A 22,158-nucleotide genomic window follows, 5' to 3' on the forward strand; every position below is an offset into this window, starting at 1 on the left:
AGATGATGACGCGAACTAGCTATGTAAAGACAGGAAATGTGGGAAAAGACATGGCGAGGATGAAATAATCCAATCTGGTATTGAAGGTTGAATCACGCTTTACCCGCCATCCAGTGTGGCATCCTCTCAGAATAGTACGTACTCAAAACCGAACGCCTCGCTCGCTTCCTATGGACTTCATCATTACACAGTCATCAAGTTTCTCTTACGACAGATCCCTGTACTTCAACTGCTGGCCAGTGACGGTAGGGTCATGTCTATTCATTCGGCCCAATTATGCCGCAACACTGATTCCGAATGTCTCCTGGTCGGCCGCGAGCTTTTTCTTGAACATGGCCAAGTCCGAAATCAACGACTCCATTTCGGCCTGCATTTCCTCTGCATCATCATCACAATCGGATTCCGTGTCAACTTCGTCGTCGCCGGAAGCCGTATCATCCTCATAGATCATTTCGGGCGTAGCCGATCTGGATCGCTCCTGTGGAGAAGCTGAAACGCTCTCTTCCCTACTGTCGATGACAATGGGATTCTTGAGTTCTTCGAGAACCAACTTCAAATGAATACTCAAGGCCTCCTTTTCTTCCTCGAGCTGCCGAACTTTAGACTCAGAAATGGCGAGTTTCTCTTCCATAATTTGCAACATGTTCTCGTATTTCGATGTGAATTCGCGTATCTTCTCGGACTGAGCGTCCGCATTTTCTTGGACAACTTTTATGACTGAGGCACTACCGTTCTGCTGCTGTTGGCTCAAAGTCCAGCGCAAAGTACGGATCGTCTCTTGCATCTCGGCGATTTGAGCGTCCTTCTCTGCAGACGAAACATGGTCCTGGTTGACGATCGCCTTGGTGCGGATATTCTTGGCCTGGTCTGCATAGCGGAGAGTGGACAAAGTCTCGTCGTAATCAGAGGGCGCAATGCATGCGATCATTGCCGTCTTGGAGTTTCCGCCCAAGGAGTCCTTCAACAGCCAGGTGAGGATTGAGTCACGATAGGGGACAATGTCGCGACTTGTCCGCTTGGAGTTGTGCATCCGCGCATGTTTCGGATCGGCCAACGCCGCAATCACTCTGCCAAGCGTGGTCAGCGATTTGTTGATGTTTCCGCCTTCGCGAAGTCTTTGACCAGTGGCTTCGGTGGCTTTTGCGCGTTCAGAACCAGCCAGGTCGACTAGGCGGATTCGTGCCAGTCTCTCGGTGGTTTCGTCTGTGCGGTAGTCGTGGTGGATCTGCTTGAGCATGATGGTGAATACGGCATGCGACCGCGACGAAGTGTCGTTCATCTTGGTCGAAGCTGTGGTCCTTGAACTGTCGCCCATGCGCATATACTTGAGGATCTCAGTGTAATTCTTGACCTGAATCTCCGTCAGATCCTTGACGTATGGCCCTTCAGTTGGTGACTCTCTGATTTTAAGATATTGGGGAGGATCAGTCCGGGGCTGGAACAAATCGCGAACATGCTCGTTGTACACCTCAAAGTAGGAGACTCGGACGCTGTAGCTTATGTTCGCGCTTTCATTCGATTCGATCCTCTCGAAAAGATCTTCGCAGGTCCTTGGGATCAGGCCTGGCTGCTCTGGGGTGCCCATCATGGTGTAGCTCTTGCCCGAACCAGTCTGGCCGTACGCGAAAATGCATGTGTGATAGCCTTCAAAGTTATGATCCAGAAATTCTTCTCCTAGACTATTGTAAACATCCTCTTGTGTGGCATAGTGGCTGTCCTCTGTGTTGTGTGACCAGAACGATCTGTCGAAAGTAAAGGTCTTCTCCTCCAGCACCTTTCTAGTCTGGGCTCGGGCATTCGCAGGGTCGGTCGATGGCGGCGGAAGCAGTTTCGTCGATTGCGTCTCCGGATTCATTTCTATCAGACATTGTGCTCCTCTTTCGATTTCTGCACTACGGAGTTAGTCAATGTTTGGCCTGCGGATACCCTGCTGAATTACCTCGTGGGAGAAATCCTCTGACTCTAACCACGACCTTGACGTTTCCTCCTGGGTTTCCGTTGCCATTTAAGGGGGCCATGGGAACGGTAACTGGTGTTTTTGACCGCAGCGATGGACTGGAAGCGGTCGAGGTCGTCGGGGTTTTGGTCCGACTCGGTGTGGTTATTGTCCTGGCGGGCGGCACCATGTCTGTCGTGTAGTCCAGAAGCTGTATACACTCGTCGAGAACAGCACAATACCTATCGCGCAGCGAGACGTACATGAAATACGGTGCAACCAAGTGTCATACTAGTAACTAGTCATCAGGGGCTGTGCACGATAACCCAAGATGGGTCCAGTCTTAACCTACTGATTGTTGCGCGGGCAAGAAAATCGCGACTCGGGGTCGGAAATCTGAATCGGGTTAGATCCAAACAATGACGTCTAAAGGGTGGGGATGCACATGAACCAATCATTCTGCCTCTCGCTCCCAGTCCGTATGAGTTACAACAACATTCATATTCAAGTTGTCAAGAAAGGGATAATTATTAGCCAAAGTCTAAGTCATACAAGGACAACTTCAACGAACTGCCCATCAAAGCCGCGTTCAAGCCTGCGGGAAATCACCTGGCTTGTTTAATCGCTCAGGGGAGAGCCTGCATGCCGAATATGCACCCGTCTGCTCATCGTAATAGATGTGCACAGTCTGGCCCGCCCCTCGAGCTACCTGGTCTTCTGTGGCGATACGAACTGTGGCATGGTTAACCGTGTCAAAATGACTGGTGTGATTGGGAACCCTATATCTAATGGTAAGCAGTGCCAAGTGTCGCCCTGAGCACGACTTACTTGACAGAGACATATTGAAAGTGTTTTGGTTTACGCGTCAACAAAGCCTCCATGACTCTCATAGGAATCTGATTCGACTCAGGGGCAGTCTATCGGCCAAACGCACCATGTCGAACGCTGGCCCAGCCTACTATTGCGATATTGAGTCTGAGTCTCTTGAAAGGTATCGTCCTGGTGGTTATCACCCCGTCAACATCGACGACACCTTCCATTCGGGACGGTATCGTGTCCTTCAGAAGCTGGGATGGGGGGGCTACTCCACCGTGTGGCTGGTCTACGACTCGATGCTATGTCGACTCGCGACACTGAAAGTTGTGGTCTCGGAGATCAGTGAGACATCCAATGAAGTTCGAATACTCCAACGACTTGCTTCGGTTCCGGCAAAACATGATGGCCAACGCCATTTGCGCAAGCTCACAGACCACTTTTTCCACGTCGGCCCTAACGGCAGACATCAGTGTCTCGTTTTCAATGTCGACGGTGTCAGCGTTCCGACTCTTGTTGCTCGATGCGGTGGCGGTACCAGGCTGCCGGGGCGTCTAGCCTGGCAGCTTTCGAAACAAATCACACTTGCATTGGACTGTCTTCACTCGAATGGTATTGCCTACGGTGGTGAGTGATGTCCTCTTTCTTCGCCAGAGTCATTAGTCTAAGGAAATTAAGATCTTTACACCGGCAACATCTTGGTTTCGCAAAGGGAGGCACAGTTCTCAGACCCAGGCTTATTAAGACACCTTGGACCACCAGTCCTGGCAAATATCCATGCACGACCTGGTTGCCAGATTACCAAAAGTTTCCCACGGCATATTGTGGAGCCAGCTACGCTTCCTATTCCAGATTTGACGGGACAGGTACACGCGACACTCATCGATTTTGAGCAAGCATTCCTCCGGACCGACCAGTCTCTCGCAAGGGTTCGTACCCCATTGATTTTCAGAGCTCCAGAGACGCTGCTGGATTCGACGTGGGACCTACGGATGGATATATGGTCTTTAGCATGTACGATTTTCGAGCTTGTTACAGGACAGCCACCTTTCGACAACTTCATGCCGGCAAAGGCTCCCTTGGTATTAGAGTGGATTGCAATGTTTGGAGACGTCCCGGAAGAATGGAGGAAGCAGGCCAAGGTAGTTGTGGCTGACTGTAAGGATGATATCGATGGAGGCTCACTTTCAAGCTGGCTTTGTGAAACTTACTTCGGCAGCGCGACAGAGGCTGAATTCGCTAAGGAAGATATCAAGCGACTGGGCGATCTGCTGACTAGAATGATGTGCTACCTGCCGAGGGATCGATTGTCAGCTCAAGACATCCTGAAGCATGAGTGGTTCGTGAAGAACCCCTTCGCTGGTAAAAACGAAGAATGATATTCCTAGCGACGAGGTAGCTCCATTGAGCATGTTTTAATCATTGTCCTTACGGGGGTATGAGAGGGGTGGAAGGGTACATAACGGGCTTTCAATGCTCTTTCTGTGCCTGCACGGTCGGCGGAGGTGGAAGCGAGTCTTTGTCGAATCCTGCCTTCCTGCTCGCTTTGGCCACTAGCTGTTTGCTGTACCGCATCCCATGATGTCGCTACCTTGACCACCCCTCAGGGAACGTGGGAGGCCCGGCCTCCTGTTGTTGTGGATAGCCCTGCCGCTCCTCTTGCTCCCGATACATATTCGATGTGGTTGGGCTCCTTCGTCCATGCACACCGTGCTCTCGCTGTCAATGATTGAAGATGCATCCCGACGTAAGCGTGACCAAGCCACAGACCAACACGACAGGATCTGCAGCAAGCCGAGTGGGGTTTCATATCGGAAACCCCCCAACTTACCCTGACCATCATTCTTTGAGACTTGTTCCACGCTTCCTCTTTCGGTCACGTTTGCCTGCGCGATGCTGTGGTATCTTTCGCCCGACAACATTGGCAGGGGACTCGGGACGTTGCTGCTCAACCTCGGACAGCCTCTCAAACTCCCGAATCGTCCAATCGAACACATTATCATATTCGAAACCTTTGCGGCAAAAAAGGCGAGTGAATAAGGTCCGGAGATACTTGTAATCAGGCTGGTCATGGTCACTCAATCCACGAATGTAGCTCATGTAAGTGGCAAACTCGGCGGGCAAGCCTTGGCATAATTCGTCTATCGTGATCGTCTTCTTTCGCTCGAAAACCAGCTTGTATTTTCCCTGCCGGCTGGAGGCCTTCAAACCTTGCCAAGGAAGGGATCCATGAAGAAAATACAAGGCCATATACCCTAGTGACTCCAGGTCGTCACGTCGTGATGGAGCTGCACGGGACCCACTTTTAGCCGTCGAATCAACAATAAAATACAATGACGACACTTACCAACCTTCAAATGGCCATTGATGCCGGCATAGCGACAGGTGCCGACCAAGGAAATCTGAGGGCTGGCTTCCGGCTTGTGGCTCAAGGTTCGGTCGGGTGAGTCACTCCGATAGGCCGCGAGTCCAAAATCGGTCATGTAGACAATGTTGCCCTGCTTACCGGTGCCTAGTAGAAAGTTTTCAGGCTTGATGTCACGATGGAGGTATCCCGCAGCGTGGAGACTTTCAACCCGATGGAGGAGTTGATCCATCAGCATCAACGTTGTCTTGAGTGAGAATTTGTTGTCACACCACCGAAAGAGGTCCTCGAGATTGGGTCCCAAAAGTTCAAACACCACCGCCTGGAAATCACCGTGGTAGCCATGCCAGAACACTCGAGGGATGCCAGGTCGTCCAGCCAACTCCTCATAGATCTCGATCTCTTGGCGCAGGAGTGATGGTGCGATCGAACAATGCTCGAGTTTGATGGCCACCACGTCACCCGTAGGAACATCGCGCCCTACAGGAATCAGTTATAATTGATGTTTCACTTTCTCGGAGACGGCCATCCTACCCATATACACTTTTCCAAACGAGCCTGAACCTATACGCTGACATATCTGGTAGCGCCCACCTAGACGTATTTCGAGGAAGCGTTGAATAAACGGGTCGTCCATTCAAGTTGTGTGTAGGACGAGCATCAGAGAAGGGCGGTACTGAAACACCCCCTCGAATCTAAAAAGGTTGGTTCATGTCCAAGTTGGGTCGTTAACCGGACTCGGGTGACCTTCCCTCCCTGTTGATCCCCGGATTTGGCCCCCACGGCACTGCTGCCTGCGCGGCCGGGGAGGGACTTTTGATACTCAGCCTATACAACACTGTATCCGCCTTCATATCCAATTGTGCTTGCACCGCTCCACCACCATGAATTCGAATAATAATAAGGCGCTACTGCAGGCGTCGAACGCGCAGATGCCAGCCAATTGAGGGATGCTTCGAAGCGCCCGTCTGTGACATTGTCTGTGTTGTCTGCAGGCAGCAGTGCTCCTCTGACACGACCCCTCTGTCCAGCCACCGCGGCCTTCTTATTCCTGACCATTCTCACCAACCATTCCCTCTTAATGCCCCCATGTCTGTTCTTGACGAGACCCCCCGCTCGAAGAAGCGGCAACGGGCTACTCTCGAATTTTTCCCTAAAGACTGCTATGAGGAACGTCCATCGGCAAAGAGAAGGAAAAGCACATCTGAGGCTGGAACATACCGGTGGCACCGTACTCCAAGCTTCTGGAATAGGCTCTCTAGAGTCCATCTGAGTCGAGGAGCATTGAGAGAGTTTGACCGCAGGACTTCAGGAGCCAAACAACCGGTGTCGACACTGCTTTCCAGCATCCACACCTCGTCTGGACCTGCGACCAAAAGCGTGAAGCGATTTGCACGACACGGCGGACCTGACTTGACCCATATTCGAGGAGTGAGTTCCGTCCGTGTGCCGCAACCCCAGTCTAACGCTGACGGAGTGCTCTTGTAGTTTGCCGTTCTAGCTGACCAAGACGACACCATGAGCGAATCCAATTCGAGCCGAAAGCGGTCATCTGCATCTGGCGGCAGTGGTGCGTCCCGGAAGTCCAAGTCTTCTTACGATCCCAATTTCGGGCAGAACTTAATCGACGCTGGCATCTATCCTCACGACGAGATTTCCCGACCCAATAATGCCCAAGACATCAGAGACGATATGGCCAAATATCGGGCTTCCTTGTCTCCTTCACGATTCCGTGACGAGGACTTCAAAGCATTTACAAGACTTTGCAACAGACCGGGCGATGAAGCGACTGTACGCGCCGATATCATGTCCATTATTGCTGGCGAATCGAGGGAAAAGCATTATTATGCGGCGGACCGACAATTCAATCACCTGGAGCCGCTTGCAGCAGACCTCCCAAAGGCCGTACCAGACTTGTATGACGGCGCTTACCCCCGAGAAATCGAACGGCGTGTCCGCCGTGATCTGGGAAAGCACATTGCCCCATGTAACAACACCTCTCTGCCGGCGGCGCCCAACTTCTTCCTCGAGGGAAAGAGTGAGGGCGGTCGTGCTGACGTTGCAAAGCGGCAAGCCTGTCATGATGGGGCGATCGGCGCTCGAGCCATGCACAGTCTGCAGAATTACCAGTCGACAGAGCCCATCTACGATGGCAACGCCTACAGTTACTCAAGCACTTACCACCAAGGGACAGCAACACTCCAACACTATGCTCACCATCTGACGGGGCCCAAGACTCCTGGAGAACCGCCTGAGTGTCATACGACATTGTTGAATGGATTTCAGATGTCGGGCAATATAAATTCTTTCAGAGAAGGAGCTCGTGGTTTCCGCAACACCCGAGATCGGGCCAAAACCGATCGAGACAAGTTCATTGATCACGCAAATCAGATAGCCCGACGTGCATCTACAGATGCTCCGTCAACCACGTTGACGGACAGCCGTACTTCTGTATCAATACGCCACGAAGACGAATCTGATACTTCTACTGAACTCGTCGCCGAACAAACGACTGTCAAGCGCACTAGATTTTCCACCGTAGAACAATCAAGACACGCTGCTGTGCCACCACCCATAGCAGCGTCCTACGCAACCGCGCATCTCGGTCGCGAGGCTACGATCTCTCGGCAACCAACAACAAGTGCACACTATTTGCAATCTACCACGCGTTCACGGGCCTCAATTGAAGATGGCTACCCCCGGAGGCAAATCAAGCCTACGCAGAAGGTTCTGGATAACACTTCTGCCAATGGAGGTGTGCGTCAGAGACGATGAGGTGCAGGGGTAATGGGGTGGTCTTGCGGAATTGGTAATCCGAGCAACCCCGACCTTCCATTTGAAGACCATTTAGTGTACATTTCATTCGCGACGCTGTCGTTCTGATCACTGATACGTAGGATATGAACACTGGGAGAGGATCTGCCTTATGGGAAGCAGAATAGTAAGACACCCGGCATTCGGCGTAGATGTCAAACCTGGGTAAAGTCACTGGAATGCATGAGAAGAGATGGGAGACGGTGCAGGGCAACGCCCTCTTGCTCAGCCCAACTCTTCGACTTTTCTCTTCGACGCTTTCTGCGCCTTCTCTCCTCTCAGCCGAGCCAGTACATCCTCCGCAGAACTTTCCATGCGCTGCTCTGCTTCATCATCCTCGTCAGTTCCCTGGTCCGAACTCGTATCCGTAGTAGGCTCCAACTTGACTTCATCGTCTTCCCCAGGCCGTTGCTCGCTCAAGACACCCAACCCCAAATTCATTTCGATATACTGCTCAGCACCATCGTCGACATGATCAATCCTTTTATCCAGAATATCACTTGACGACTCAAGTTCAACATTGGCCTTCTGCAGCTGTGGTAAGAATTCTTGTAATCGAGACCTTAGGCCGGATCTCTCTCCAATGGGCGGCAGAGCCGTTGGCCGTTGTTGGTCTTGTGACGACAAGGGGCCGTCCAGGTCATCTGCAGATGGATTCCCTTCGTCTGAATTCTCATCCTCGCTTTCGGAATGCTCGTCTTCATCGGATTCGTCACTGTCACTTCCGGAAGACGAAGTGGTTTCTTCTGCTTCGACCTCCTGTTCTGATTCTGATTCACTCTCTTGATCGTTTATGGGTTGTTGTTGATTTGATGAATGGCGAGTTGAGACTTTTTCGGAAGATGAAGACTTCTCTGATGATGATACCATATCGCTGCCCTCTTCGTCGACCCTATCCATGTCTGTCGTTGTGGTCTCTTCGCCAGCGTCTCTCTTGGAGATGGTCCGTCGCTTTGGAGGTGGACCTTCGTCATTTATTGACATGTTGACGAAAAGAAAAAGTGATTGGAATACTGGCGTAGGGCTGAAAAGAAATATTACTGATTAACGAGGTACTCTGTAAAGCCTTTATACAGCCTGAAGAGATACAATACCCAATGAGTCCGACGAGTAGATAAGAATAGTATTAGCAGGGTAACTTGGACATGAAGTCAGAGAAGATCATTTACTTTTCTGTCTGACGAGGATGGTCAGGGATGCTCTTGGCTCTCAGCCTTGTCAGCGGAATGGATCGCCTCAAGGTACAATACTGTAAGATACTTTTAATGCAATGACAATGTTGTAGTTACCAGTCTCCGGAATCTTGAGTATCTGACCACTTCCAGATAAGCAGCAGCTTGGAAGACCGGACACCGCGGCGGAGCAGACAAATTTCACTCCCAGCATTCGGGCCCAATCACCCTTCTTACCAGGATAAGATCCAGCCTTACTCGGGCAGTAGTCGCCCACCTGAGCGGAACACACTGCACTGGTTTTCCGTGCAGTAATGTGGGATAAGGTCAACCGAGGAACTTGCTTGCAGTTGAATGCAGGAGAAACATCCTCATCTCCTGGCGAGGATTCTGACATGATTGGTTATGCAATGATTCGTGCATTGGACATACAAACACAGCATCCGTTCTAAAACAGGAACGTGTCATGACATGTATACTCAGGACACGCAAGTTCAAGCTCACAGATGGAGTATACTCACTCATCCAAGTCGTATATTTGGGGAACGGTTAGAATTCAGCCCAATGAACCCAACCCACACATCTCATCTCTGCACCTCAATGGCTATCCATCACTCCTTGAGGTTGGTCACAAACAGAATCAACGGACCCCGCGGCCAAAATGTTTCTGTTCGTGTGGCGAGTCGCTAATGGAAAGGCAAGGTGTGGCCACCACAAATCAAGCAAGCATACTGCACAATGTGCAGATAGAAGGATCTCAGAACCAGTCGTCTGTTGGTGGTGGTGTGGTGTGTTTCAGCCTGGCGCATCCACTCCGGCGCGTAAATTGCACGTCTATAAGCAACTGCAATGGTGTTTCAGGTTCTTGACTCGTCCATGATGCCTGGGCGCCTATCGGTCACCAACGCAAGCAAGATGACGACAGCAAGCAACCGTAAGTTGAGCAGGATGCCAACTACACCGAAAATGCAGATTGGAAGCGAAGAGTCCGGGCTCTTTTTAGAATCACTGCTCGTCCTGGGCCTCGGATCTCAACCTCTACATAAAGGCAGCATCAGCGGTCCAATCCTTATCATCTCTAACTGTGAAGGAGAACTTGAATAAGTCATATGCACGCCCGATAAGAGTGTTCTCATCCACGATTCAATGTCTGCAGCCATGTCTTGCAAGAACACAGACCGAATCCCACCTGATCTGTCAGACGCCTGGCCTAGGGCTAGACCGTCCCCTCCTCGTCGTTCGTCGTCCCTGCACAAAGTCGTAATCGCCAAACTTCGGCCGCTGCCATTCCAGTACCTTTGGTCGGTTTGGCATTCCAAGCCGGACGACAAAGGTCAGTACATAGTGAAAACACTGGTCGAGAATGTCGGCGATATTGGAGCATTCTACAGAATCTTCAACAACGTGCCGTGGAATGAGATCAAGCAGAAGGACAGTATCCATATCTTCCGCTCCGGAGTGAGGCCGCTGTGGGAAGACGCCGAGAATCAAGGGGGTGGGCGTTGGCTGATTCGGGTCCGTCCCGAGAGTGATCGAGCCGTAAGAGTCTGGGAAGAGATTTGTATCCTCTGCTGTGGTGGAGAGTTGCAGGCCGCCATCGCGCAAGGTTTGTGGATACACTCCAATGGCCCCATCAGAACGCTCTAACCATAGCAGAACACGATCATATTCTGGGCATGTCGTTTTCGCCCCGATTGTATTCAACTCACATTTCGATATGGACGAAACAAGGAGACAACAAGCGCAGTATTCTGTTGCTGCAGCGCGCCATCATTGAAGGCCTCTCCCCAGATCTAAGACCTGAGTCGAATGCCGATTTCACCTTCAGAAAGCATGCGGATAAACTTGACTACCAACTCCAAAACCAGCAATCCCTCTTGCCACTTCTGCCCCTGCCGCCGCACTTGATGGTCCGGCCAACGCCCGTAAGAGCGTTTACGGCAGGTTGAGCAGCCATAGGAACGATTATCTGCCTGGAACGTACCGGTCGATGGCACTATCTCGGTCTCGGCGGGAAACACTGCGATCTCTGTCTCTCCGGCTGTCTCTCCGGTCGTCACGCCGATCGTCCCGTCTGTCATCACGACGTTCATCGCGGCGTCGAGGACTGCGTTCCCTCCTTTCACGATCTCGCTCGCGGTCTCTGTCTCGATCCCTGCTGCGATCACGACTTCGGTCTCTGTCCCGAGCTCGGCTTCGATCCCGTTCGCGATCTCTGACCCGATCGCGACTACGGTCTCTCTCGCGGTCTCTGCTGCGGCCTCGGGTGCGTTCCCGACTTCGGTCCCTTGCACGATAACGATCACCGTCCCTGTCGCGGTCTTTCTCTCTCTCCCTGTCTCGATCTGCATCTCGGTCTCGGTCACGGTCACGGTCGCGCTCGCGATCCGGATCGGCATCACCTCGATGACTATCATATTTCCGTCGTGGCTCACGCTCGCGTTCCCTCTCTAACTCTCTGGCCTTGCGCCTCTCGCGGGCGCGCTCGCGCTCTTCTTCAGAACGGTGGAACCCCCCTCCTGGGACATAACGGTCAATGTTCATAGGCGAAGCTGATCGAGGTCTTCTTTCTCGGGTGGTGCTGGGTTTCTCAGGAACTGGCGATGCTGAGTCTTGTTGGCTTTGCGCTTCTCCCTCTTCGCGGTCTTTGCTTGGGCTCCGACGGCACTGGGTGACAGTTTTTTCCTTTTCCTGTTCCTTCTCCGTTTCCTTCACCGGCTCCTTCTCTCTTCCTCTCTCCTTCTCGGTCTCCTTCACTCGCTCCCGCTCCCTCTCCCTTCCCTTCTCAATCGGCTTGTCCTTTTCTTGGATAGATGCTCGGCGAGTACGAGATCTGCTTCGTCGGTCATGATCACGTCTGTAACTGTCCCTGGATCTTTCTCTTTTTCTTGAATAGCGATCAGATCCACCATATCTGCGAGATGATTCATGGACTTCAGATTTTTCGAAATCATATCCTGGTCGCTGCTTAGACTTCTCCGCCAGTTGTTTGCTTTCGTTCAATAGCAGTTCCAGAGCTGTCGCTTCCAACTCCTTTTCGTCCGTAGGCAAGGGCTTTGAGATGATCGAGCCTGCTCGAGAATCTTTTCGATCAACACTTCTTCTGCGGGTGCGGTCCCTGTCGCGATCTCTCTCACGATCTCGTTCCCGTTCTCGTTCACGCTCACGCTCACGGTTGCGTTCGAGATCACGGTCACGATCACGATCCCTTTCCCTATCTCGTTCTCTCTCGTAGCGAGCTTCTCTTTCTCGTCGTTCTTCCTCTCGTTTTCTGTGCCTTTCATCTCTGGCCTTTATTCTTTCGGCCTCTCGCTTTTCTTCTTCTTCTCGCCGCTTAGCTCTGGCAGCCTTTCTCTCCTCTTCCTCGGCCTCGCGCTTTTTCCGCTCTTCCTCCTCACGTTTAGCTTCTTCCTTCTTCCGCTTTCTTTCTTCTTCCATTTTGATCTTAGCCTTGAGTTCCGCAGTCTCGCGTAGCAACTGCTCCATTCGGGCCCTGTTCCGTTCCCGTTCGGCAGCCCGATTTTCTGTCTCCGCTCTGTATTGCTCGTCTGTTTTGCTGCCTCGCTTCTCTTCTTCATCTGCTACATCAGGACCGACTTCTGCTCTGCGGATGTTTCGTACGGCATCAAGCATTTGGCTTGCACTCTTTGCAATCTCAGTGTCGATCGTTGATTCGACATCTTGGTAAACGCCGCTTCTGTCGACTGCACCCTGGATCAATGTGGCTGCTTTGCCCCGTTCACGACTCAGCAGATTGGGGTCTTTCTCGATCTCGGCTTCTGCAATGGATTGGATCCGCTCAATAAGGGTTGTCTTAGCGTCTGAACTGTTGTACGATGCCCAAATTTGCTTCCGTAGGATATCGTAGCCGCCTTGCTTCTTGAATTTAAGGAGGAGAGCGTCGATTGTCGAACGTTGCTCTTTGACAAGGGGCAGTTCAGAGATCTTGAACCGGGGTCGCAGGGAGAATGGAACGGAAGGATCGGCCGCAGGCGCGTCCGTCATGACGGTATCCGCCATATTTAGGGACTCGCCGATGTCAAGCGCATCAGTCTACCTGCTAGCATACGATGAATATGCTGCATGGGCTTGTTGGAGGTGAGTCTCAAAATTGTAGTTGTATGGGACGCGGCACGAGTCGCGTCCGAGTCCTTTTCAAAACGAAAACCTGGGGTCGACGAGCCGATCACGTGCCATCAACAACACCGTCTCGGCAAAATTGAAGAACTGGTGGTACTACGTAGGACCGTGACTGGATGATCTCAGGTTCTCAAACATGGTAAGGCGAGCCTTCATCTCGCATGGCTTTTTCTGCGCAGTCAGGACGCTTCAAGTTTGACCGCTTCTGTTCTTCTCTGCCTGAACGCAAATGCCATCCACCGTAGCAGAAACCACACCAGCCTTGCGAGGCGCTGCGGCCGATCATCTGAGCAATTAACGTAGCCTTGGCATTATTTTGCATTGGGGATGATTGGACAGCGGCAGGCCTTCTGCCATTGGTGTTCTCCAGTTGCCCGCAAGCTTGCTACTACCACTGGCACTGCTGATACACGGCCGGACCCCGAATTCTGATCCTACATACTACACCACAATAGAGGTACCAATTCCAATCTTTCAGCTCCTCACACCGCGACAAGGCCTCTTCTCAGTCAATACAAGTCGTTGCACCCACTCCGGCGCCTCTAGCAGCTCAAAGTCTGCTCCGGAATTGTCCACCAAGTTCAACCGCGCCAGGGGCGCCTTTGACGACAAAAATGGTTCACAAGATCCTTTTCTGGGCCGGCTTCGGTACGTGGAATAACAACGCCAGGGTCACACCCCATCTCAAGAAAGAGGGAGCCCGCGCTGACATTTTTCTTTGTTTGCAGGCATCGCTACACGATTTGTACAACTGGGCATTGAAATGAGACCGTTCTTCCAACGCGGTGCGTTATGGGTTTATCCGTTGTTTGCGGGAATTGGAGGGTCGTTCGGCTACTGGATGCAGGGGGTGGAGGAGCGACAGCACAAGATGCTTCAGCAACGGAAAGAGCTTTTGATTGAGAAGAGGAGGCGGAGAGCCGAGCGTGAAGCTGCCACAAGCAACTCTGGTGATACCGAGACTGTGGGCGTGCTGGCTGCGACGAGTTAAAAACGGAATGGAATGTGATACACCAGTTCTACCACTATTGTTTTCTGCTGCGCCAGTTTATACACCTGCGCAATCAACGGAAGGGGGAGGAGCTGCGAAAGTAGAGGAGGCTGAGGCTGCCGCGCCTCAGAAGCCGATGAAAAAGGTTCAAACGCTGGTGGTAGGCAGGAGACCGCTCAAGACACCGTCGAACATCATCGCAAATATTATCACCATGTGTACAAAGATGCGAATCGAATTCACGAATGCAACATACTACAGCATTCTCGGAAAGCGAACAGCTTCTCTTCCATTACTTTGACTCAAGACCCTCAATACAGCAAGCATGAGCTACCTTACGCACCCTTGACTGACTCGGTCCGCTCTAGGATGGTTTCGTCTTTTCCAATCTTGCATGCGATGTGGTGAGATTTGTTGGTTTACCATATATTTACCTTTGAGCTCAAGCTACAGCTCAACGCTGATCAGCCTGGATTCTGCTATCACCATCCATCCCCAAACCCCCATGATCTACACTCTACTTCCTTTTTCCTTTCCAAGCTCCTTGCAAGAGACACAAAGCTTCTGTCCCTCCTACACCGGATCCTCAGGAAACGCCACCACCCCCTCCGGAATCGGCACAACCGCCCTCTTCGTCCAAATATGCATCGCGGAATCCAACATATCCCGCGAAAGAGCTTCCAAACAACCCCCCTTGACCGCCACATACGGCCCACCACCATGCATGAGACGCGTGCCGCAGTTTTTGCAAAAGTAGCATTTCTTCGTTCGTCCGGACTTTGTGTTGTTGTGTTCGTAGATCCCGATCGAGTTTTCGTTGTCTTTGGTCTGTGCTTTTGCTTGTCCTTGTGCTTCCTCCGTCCCCGATGATGATGACTGTGTGGCACAGGCATCTCCACCACTGGCATTAGTAGAGTGAGAGTGAGTCTTACTCTTACTCTGCGTAAGGTCAAAGGCCGGAAAGATGGCGGTGATGCCGAATGCAGAAGCACTCTGGCGCCGACACTCGAGGCAGTGGCAGATGAATATCTTCAGGGGTTGGGCCAGAGGTGTGGTGAAGCGGACGGCACCGCATTGGCAGCGTCCTTCCATCTTATCTTTTGATACTGATACCAAGGTAGAACGGCACTGTCTGGGATAAAGCCTTAAGGGGATGCAGAACCGCAGCAGCAATCGTAGATGGTAGTCAATAAAGCAGAAGTCCTGCCTCTTCCACGGACTGATTGACTGGGCTGAGTTGAGCTGACTAGAGTTCTTTGATAGCCGGCCTCAGGACTCCCAATCTCGGGTCTTGCTGATACTATATAGATAGTCGATGTTTCTCAACTTGTTGCTGGCCGAATGCTCTTGTTGCACTTCGGCGTAGACAATCATATGTGGATGTGTCTGGGGATAGTCAGATCAGGGTAAGACGAAAGCCCCGAGGTCGACTTTGACCTAGGCATATGTATGTTCTGGCCGCAACCGTCCACTCTATTAACAACCACAACGGCCGAATCATTCAGCCTCGGGCTTGGTTTGGAGAAGCCATGTACCTTTAATGACTTGCCAGCCTACCTGGGTACATTAAGCCGGCCCGCTTGACAGGACGAAAAAGACAGTTCTCCCAAGAGTAGGGCAACTGCCGGTGGAGGGCAGTTGTGATATTGCGAGTCCCACATCCCGGGCAGGTGTATGGTGTTGTGACCCGAGGACGTGGATGTGTACAAGCCCCGCATCGCAAAGGTACATGGTACCTGACGATGGTCAGGGCGGATAGCCGAGAAGCGGGATGGCACACGTTCGAACAAAATACAAAGGCTAGCATGGAGCCCTTCCTTTCAGGCAGTTTAATACTTTCTAGATTGGAAGTGGAGAGGTAAAGCACAATCAAACCCCTGAACAATATGTCCCATGACCAGCATTCATGTTCCGTTCCTCTTCCTATGATTCAAACATTTTGGCAAATGTACAAAGTCTCCAACCCTGGTGGCTAAAACATACATCTTGGTACATGGCCTCCGGTGATCGGAACCAGCGTGAAAATGTCACTTTTTCTCCGTTCAGGCGTCATCCGGGCCTCTGCCTCTCTGCACCCACTTATTTGATAACACGGGTGATAAGACCAGTGGCAACCGTCTTTCCACCTTCACGCAGGTTGAATCGTTCACCAGGCTCCATGACGATGGGGTGGTTGGTCTTGAGGACCATCTCGACGTTGTCACCTGGCATGACCATCTTGCCAGTATCTTCGGTGCCCTCGGGCCAGGCCAAATCAGCGGCCTCATCGGCCGTTCGGATGAAGAGCTGGGGTCTGTAGTTCTGGGTGAAGCCTGACTTCCGCCCACCTTCTTCCTCGGTCAGCACGTACATGGACACGAGCACTTCCTGGTGGGCCTTGGCCGTTCCGGGAACAGCAACAACCATTCCACGTTTGACATCTTCACGCTTAACACCACGGAGCAAGAGACCCGAGTTGTCACCGGCTCTGGATTCGTCGCAGGACTTCTTGAAGGTCTCGATATCGGTGACCTTGGTCTTGATCGGCTGAGGGCCACCACCAACAATCTCGACTTCCGAATCCTTCTTCAAGACACCACGCAGGACACGTCCAGAAGCGACGGTACCACGACCGGAGATGGAGAACACTTCTTCGACCGACATCATGAAAGGCTTGTCAGTCTCTCGGACCGGGGTAGGAATCCAAGTATCGATAGCGTTGAGCAGAGCATCAATCTTCTCGACACCAATTTCAGGTCGAGTACCCTCCAGGGCGCAGAGAGCCGAACCGAAGATGATGGGAGTCTCCTCCCCCTCAAAGCCGTAGCTGGACAGGAGTTCACGCATTTCCATCTCGACGAGCTCCAACATTTCAGGGTCCTCGACAGTATCGACCTTGTTGACGAAAACAACAATTTTTTGCACACCGACTTGACGAGCCAACAGAAGATGTTCACGTGTTTGAGGCCTGGCAATCGTAAGCGTCTGGTTATACTCGAACCTAGAAAAGAATATCTTACATTTGTCCATCACCAGCAGCAACCACCATCACAGCACCATCCATGAGAGCAGCACCAGTAATCATGTTCTTGATGTAATCGGCGTGACCAGGGCAGTCGACGTGGGCATAGTGGCGAGCGTCGGTTTGGTATTCGATGTGCGCAGTCGCAATGGTGATACCTCGCTTCCGCTCTTCAGGAGCCTTGTCAATGGCGCCATATTCTAGGAAGGTCGCATAGCCTTTCTCGGCTTGTCTTTTCGTGATGGCGGCCGTAAGAGTGGTCTAGACAGGTGAGCATGGATTGCAATATGCGGAGCAAATGAGTTGATTACCTTGCCGTGATCAACGTGGCCGATCGTACCGACGTTCACATGGGGCTTGTTTCGCTCGAAAACGGCAGCATAGGTTCGGGCCCCGAATCTGTCGTGTCCGAATACTCTGTTAACGGGATTGACACCACGCGCAGGCGAAGCAATATGCCGCGACGTGCGGAGTAAGGATGTGAGCGAGCGGGAGAAAGCCATTACGACGCCGTAAGAAGACCGCGAACGAAGATGAGAACAAGAAGAAGGAACTGAAACCCGAATGCGGCGACAAACAGGGACAGAAAGCGATTTGAACGGGATGGAGGATGAAGACCAGAAAATAAAAAGATACGAACTGCGCAGCAGAAGCCAGCATGAAGATCTAGTTAGAGCTTGACTTGCCCGAGTGGGTCTAGCGCCGGTTAGGTTTGGATATTGCTGGATTTTGAGTGGAAGAGAGCGCCACCACTGCATTTCATCTGCTATACCTACTTTCAACATACTGTACCACTCCGAACTGTCTGCTTGACCAATTCTAAGCCCTGAGAACACAGAGCTATCCTGTCAAGTGCAGACCCAGCAAAGCATAGCACACACTCTCATTGACCAACCTCCGCTGTCAGAGGTCCGGATATCATGTCGAGCAACCAGAGACCGTAGGCGACGGTTTAATTGACTTCTGGTCGTTAGATCAACTTCTGTATCCGTGGACAACAGTCGATGTAGTTAATATAACTGGTGGAATTCCTACTCGATAGGCTTCATGCTCAACGATGCCTATCATTGCAGTGTTTTCAGAGCAAACAGCTCGTTGTACCGCCTCAGACTGCACGCTCGAGATTGTGGGTCTGTCAGATTCAAGTCGACGTCAGTGCTCACGATCGTCAACATCTGCCCCTAATCAACGATCAACGACAATACCGTCTTTGCAGAGAGCAGCACCATGTGTATGATCAGAACTTGAACAAAATTCAACGTGTCGTGGTTGCCTCACAAGGCTGACATAGGATCTCGAACAATAGGGGTAATCCGTCTCCACACAAATTCGGCAGCCCTTTCGTTTTCAGCAAACAGAAGCGGTAAGATAAATAAGCCAACAACACCGGCTGTATAACTATTTCTGGACCTGGCTTGCCTTCTACCAATTCAGAGTCAAGAAGGACTACTGAGCACTTGGACTTGGACTGTGAGACGCTCAATTCACTTCACAATTTACCCTCGAAATGGGAGACGAACATCCCAGAACAGCGCCCAACGGCCAGGCGTCCGAGGCCAACAATAACCAGAGAACGATTTCAGAGCTCCCATCCGACCTCGAAGCATTGATATTATCAAGATTCGACCAGCTAGTGGAGAAGGGAGAGCTCATCTGGGAGCCATCGACAGCCGAAGTGGTCGAAGACCGGGGATTCAAGGTACGAACACGAATCAACCAACCACTCGTTCCTCATCAGAGCACAAGTCATATCACACGGCTACAAAGGCGTCTTGATCTCCTCTACCCCATTTCCTCCATCGCTCCATGAACTGTTCGCCCTTCCACTTTCAAGACGACAAGCAGACTCACCAGCATAGCTTTGGCTGACAACATCTACAGGCCGAAATCCGGTACGTGCCACATCTACGCCGCAAACCGATAATCCCACCAGATGCACCGGAGCGCAAGACAGGTACAGGACGGAACCCATTCTTGAATCCAGATCCAAGTTTCGTGCTGTCCCCGGTCGGCCCAGAGCATCTGCTCATGCTGAACAAGTACTGCGTTTACCGGCCCAGCTTGCTCCTTATCACGAAGCAGTTCGTGCCACAGTCCGACGGACTGGACGGCGCCGATCTGGCGGCGGCGTGGGCATTTCTTCGTCACTCTAGCCTGTCGCGGCCGTACATGATGATCTATAATTGCGGCTACGACGCGGGTTCCAGCCAGGGCCACAAGCACATGCAACTGTGGGAGTACCCTGGTCAACAGGAGCTGGGATTCGAGCTCTTCCCCAACAAAGCAAGGTCGAAAGTTGACATCACCAGCGATATTGAGAATGTCCCTCATCAGCATTTCGTCCTGCGGCTGCCTGAAAATGCAGATGTGGCTCATCTCGTCAATGTGTATAATCGGCTTCTTGCCGAGGTGCACAAGGCTCATCATGAAGCAGGCAGTGGCAACGAAGGAGGTGCGCCGTACAATGTCATTTTGGTCAAGGAGTGGATGTGTTTGGTCCCAAGGCGGCATTGTGGTCTCGAGAGAGGCGCCGGTGCTAATGCCGCTGCCATTGTTGGCATGGTGTGGATCTCTCTGCTGGAGGAGCGTGAAATTTGGACTGCTTCCCCCAGCTTGAAAGATTACTACCGGTACCTGGGAATCCCTAGGTAGTTTTGGTCTTGTTCAAATTGTCGGTGAAGGGACTGAGGGGTGGCATTGTCTTTCTAGAGTGTTCACACAGCGTATAGGCCTTAAAACAAGGCGTGACTCGCGAGTATGACAATTGCGCCACTCGGTTTCGGTATGACTGCCAACATTCTCCTGGGCAAACAGATCGAATTCCTCAAAAGTTCCCTAAGCACCCCGTAGTCAGCATTTAACCGTACGAATCCCAACCAAGCCTTGCAGATCAGCATCGCTGGAGAATAACGAGCTTATCGAAAGTCAATTGGGTTTTCCAATTCGACGATCATGAGGAAGAGTCGTTGTTGGCCCTTTAAGACCCAAGACGAGGCTGAGTTGATAGAGCCTTGTACGCGAAAGGGAAGTTTGCCGACCGGACTTTGCATCATTTCCAGAGACGAGGGAGAGTTCTTTTTCTTCGTTAATCAAGCGAAGAGAGCCAGACGAAAAATGGGCAAAGGTCAGCATGAGTCCCAGTCCTCCGCAATTGTTCCAGCCTGCTGACAGGCTTAAATAGGTACCGATAAACTCTACGTACGAAGCGCCTCTGCTCCTGATCCCAATGTATCGTGATACTAACGTCCCGTCGCCAGATCACTCACTCCGAATGGGCCTCGTCCGACGCATACTCGGCCTCAGCGGGCGCAGGCGTACGCGCTGATACCAGCGGGCATGCGTCTTTCAAGAGATTACCTTTCAACTACTGCGCCTTGAGTTTACAACCGTTCAACACGCCAGTGTGCACGTCCCAGGGCACTATTTTCGACCACGAGAACATCATCCGATGGCTCCTGAAACATGACACAAATCCTACCAACGGACAACCGTTGAAACAGCAGGATCTGATCAAGTTGAATTTCGCGAAGAACGACAGCGGGGAATATGTCGACCCGGTCACGTTCAAAGTATTTACGGACAACACGCATATTGTTGCGATAAGACATGGCGACTCGGCGAACGTATTTGCCTATGACACGGTGGAGCGGTTGAACATCAAGCCCAGGATGTGGCGCGATTTAGTTTCGGACGAGGAATTCTCCCGGAAAGACTTGATCGTTCTTCAAGATCCCCAGAATGTCGAATCACGTAATCTCAGCACGTTCAAGTACTTGAGGGAAGGGGAAGACTCAGGCATTCCCAAGGAAGAAGCATCGATCAACACGGCCTCGTTGGGGAGCGCTGCCGACCTCAAGATCATCAAAGCGAAAGAAGCGGTGGCCAAGGCGAGAGCAGAGCGGGCGAACGCTCAATTGGCCCAAGCCAAGGAGAAATCGCAGTCAGGGAATAATCAGGTCAAGAAGTCGTCGACATCCATCAGTACCACCAAACCTGCTGCTCCGTACAATGCGACGCGCCACACGACGGGCCTTGCAGCGGCATCTTTTACTTCGACCGGTGTGACGCCACATACTTCGGCCGCGCTGGCGCTGATGTCGGATGAAGAATACCTGCTCAAGCGCGGCCGTGTCAAGGAAAAGGGCTATGTTCGCCTCTCCACCTCAGTGGGTGACCTGACTCTTGAACTGTACCCGGAATATGCGCCAAAGGCGGTCTGGAATTTCATTCGGCTGGCACAGAAGGGGCATTACAACGGGATAATCTTCCACCGCAACATCCGCAACTTTATGATTCAGACTGGTGATCCTACAGGCACAGGACGCGGCGGGACCAGTATCTGGGGCAAGAACTTTGAGGACGAGATTGAAGGGCCGTTGAAACACGATGCTCGCGGGGTCGTGTCCATGGCGAACAAAGGCAAGAATACCAACAGCAGTCAGTTCTTCATCACGTACCGACCTGCCACACATCTGAATCTCAAACACACCATCTTCGGCCGCGTGGTTGACGAGGGCGGCTCATTCGATGTCTTGAAGAAGCTGGAAGACACGCCCGTGGACTCGAATGATCGACCGACGACCGAGATCAAGATTGTCGAGGCTGTGGTTCTTATTGATCCCTTTGAGGAGTTTTGGAAGAAGAAGAATGAAGCCGAGCAGACGGAAAAGAAAAAGGAGCAGAGACAGGATGAAGACCGCACCACATGGACAGGCAAGAGGATTCGTGCTGATGGAACTGTCGAGAGCGGCACCTCTGGTGATGGAGTCGGCAAGTATTTGAAAGCCGCGCTCGCCAATACCAGTCAGAAACCAGAACAGGCTGAAGATGAAATCGTCGAGTTCATCGACGAGCCTGAAGAGCCAGTACGGAAGAAAGCAAAGAGTGGCGGTGGAGGGTTTGGCAATTTCGACAATTGGTAGTATG

The 22,158-nt window shown here is 51.9% G+C and overlaps 12 protein-coding genes across 12 annotated transcripts; 5 read left to right on the top strand and 7 right to left on the bottom strand.

Annotated features, from left to right (window-relative positions):
* Window positions 1–40: 40 nt before the first annotated feature.
* Window positions 41–2,268, bottom strand: HMPREF1120_00951 (kinesin family member 1/13/14). Its single transcript, XM_009154955.1, has 2 exons — window positions 1,940–2,268; window positions 41–1,887 (listed from the first exon to the last, which is right to left on the bottom strand). Exons 1-2 carry the CDS (start codon window positions 2,199–2,201, stop codon window positions 275–277), a joined length of 1,875 nt encoding a protein of 624 aa, XP_009153203.1. The 5' UTR covers window positions 2,202–2,268; the 3' UTR covers window positions 41–274.
* A 603-nt stretch (window positions 2,269–2,871) lies between these two features.
* Window positions 2,872–4,128, top strand: HMPREF1120_00952 (non-specific serine/threonine protein kinase; the record flags this gene model as incomplete). The annotated part of the gene is made up of 2 exons (XM_009154956.1): window positions 2,872–3,376; window positions 3,428–4,128. 2 exons carry the CDS (start codon window positions 2,872–2,874, stop codon window positions 4,126–4,128), a joined length of 1,206 nt encoding a protein of 401 aa, XP_009153204.1.
* Window positions 3,345–5,796, bottom strand: HMPREF1120_00953 (casein kinase 1). The gene is made up of 3 exons (XM_009154957.1): window positions 5,649–5,796; window positions 5,097–5,594; window positions 3,345–5,037 (listed from the first exon to the last, which is right to left on the bottom strand). Exons 1-3 carry the CDS (start codon window positions 5,749–5,751, stop codon window positions 4,589–4,591), a joined length of 1,050 nt encoding a protein of 349 aa, XP_009153205.1. The 5' UTR covers window positions 5,752–5,796; the 3' UTR covers window positions 3,345–4,588.
* A 407-nt stretch (window positions 5,797–6,203) lies between these two features.
* HMPREF1120_00954 (uncharacterized protein) lies at window positions 6,204–7,889 on the top strand (the record flags this gene model as incomplete). The annotated part of the gene is made up of 2 exons (XM_009154958.1): window positions 6,204–6,545; window positions 6,603–7,889. The coding sequence occupies 2 exons, from the start codon at window positions 6,204–6,206 to the stop codon at window positions 7,887–7,889; spliced, it is 1,629 nt and encodes a 542-aa protein (XP_009153206.1).
* Window positions 7,890–8,153: 264 nt separating this feature from the next.
* Window positions 8,154–8,912, bottom strand: HMPREF1120_00955 (uncharacterized protein; the record flags this gene model as incomplete). The annotated part of the gene is made up of 1 exon (XM_009154959.1): window positions 8,154–8,912. One exon carries the CDS (start codon window positions 8,910–8,912, stop codon window positions 8,154–8,156), a length of 759 nt encoding a protein of 252 aa, XP_009153207.1.
* Window positions 8,913–10,258: 1,346 nt separating this feature from the next.
* On the top strand, window positions 10,259–10,747 carry HMPREF1120_00956 (uncharacterized protein; the record flags this gene model as incomplete). The annotated part of the gene is made up of 1 exon (XM_009154960.1): window positions 10,259–10,747. One exon carries the CDS (start codon window positions 10,259–10,261, stop codon window positions 10,745–10,747), a length of 489 nt encoding a protein of 162 aa, XP_009153208.1.
* A 318-nt stretch (window positions 10,748–11,065) lies between these two features.
* HMPREF1120_00957 (uncharacterized protein) lies at window positions 11,066–13,120 on the bottom strand (the record flags this gene model as incomplete). Its single annotated transcript, XM_009154961.1, has 1 exon — window positions 11,066–13,120. One exon carries the CDS (start codon window positions 13,118–13,120, stop codon window positions 11,066–11,068), a length of 2,055 nt encoding a protein of 684 aa, XP_009153209.1.
* A 734-nt stretch (window positions 13,121–13,854) lies between these two features.
* Window positions 13,855–14,231, top strand: HMPREF1120_00958 (uncharacterized protein; the record flags this gene model as incomplete). The annotated part of the gene is made up of 2 exons (XM_009154962.1): window positions 13,855–13,888; window positions 13,969–14,231. The coding sequence occupies 2 exons, from the start codon at window positions 13,855–13,857 to the stop codon at window positions 14,229–14,231; spliced, it is 297 nt and encodes a 98-aa protein (XP_009153210.1).
* Window positions 14,232–14,804: 573 nt separating this feature from the next.
* Window positions 14,805–15,323, bottom strand: HMPREF1120_00959 (uncharacterized protein; the record flags this gene model as incomplete). Its single annotated transcript, XM_009154963.1, has 1 exon — window positions 14,805–15,323. The coding sequence occupies one exon, from the start codon at window positions 15,321–15,323 to the stop codon at window positions 14,805–14,807; it is 519 nt and encodes a 172-aa protein (XP_009153211.1).
* Window positions 15,324–16,310: 987 nt separating this feature from the next.
* On the bottom strand, window positions 16,311–17,735 carry HMPREF1120_00960 (translation elongation factor Tu; the record flags this gene model as incomplete). Its single annotated transcript, XM_009154964.1, has 3 exons — window positions 16,311–17,178; window positions 17,231–17,493; window positions 17,544–17,735. 3 exons carry the CDS (start codon window positions 17,733–17,735, stop codon window positions 16,311–16,313), a joined length of 1,323 nt encoding a protein of 440 aa, XP_009153212.1.
* A 1,127-nt stretch (window positions 17,736–18,862) lies between these two features.
* HMPREF1120_00961 (uncharacterized protein) lies at window positions 18,863–20,180 on the bottom strand. The gene has a single exon (XM_009154965.1). The coding sequence runs from the start codon at window positions 19,741–19,743 to the stop codon at window positions 19,138–19,140; it is 606 nt and encodes a 201-aa protein (XP_009153213.1). The 5' UTR covers window positions 19,744–20,180; the 3' UTR covers window positions 18,863–19,137.
* Window positions 20,181–20,346: 166 nt separating this feature from the next.
* Window positions 20,347–22,154, top strand: HMPREF1120_00962 (peptidyl-prolyl cis-trans isomerase-like 2; the record flags this gene model as incomplete). The annotated part of the gene is made up of 3 exons (XM_009154966.1): window positions 20,347–20,356; window positions 20,414–20,430; window positions 20,490–22,154. The coding sequence occupies 3 exons, from the start codon at window positions 20,347–20,349 to the stop codon at window positions 22,152–22,154; spliced, it is 1,692 nt and encodes a 563-aa protein (XP_009153214.1).
* Window positions 22,155–22,158: the final 4 nt, after the last annotated feature.

This window comes from Exophiala dermatitidis, assembly GCF_000230625.1.
Source record: "Exophiala dermatitidis NIH/UT8656 unplaced genomic scaffold supercont1.1, whole genome shotgun sequence".
NCBI lineage: Eukaryota > Fungi > Ascomycota > Eurotiomycetes > Chaetothyriales > Herpotrichiellaceae > Exophiala > Exophiala dermatitidis.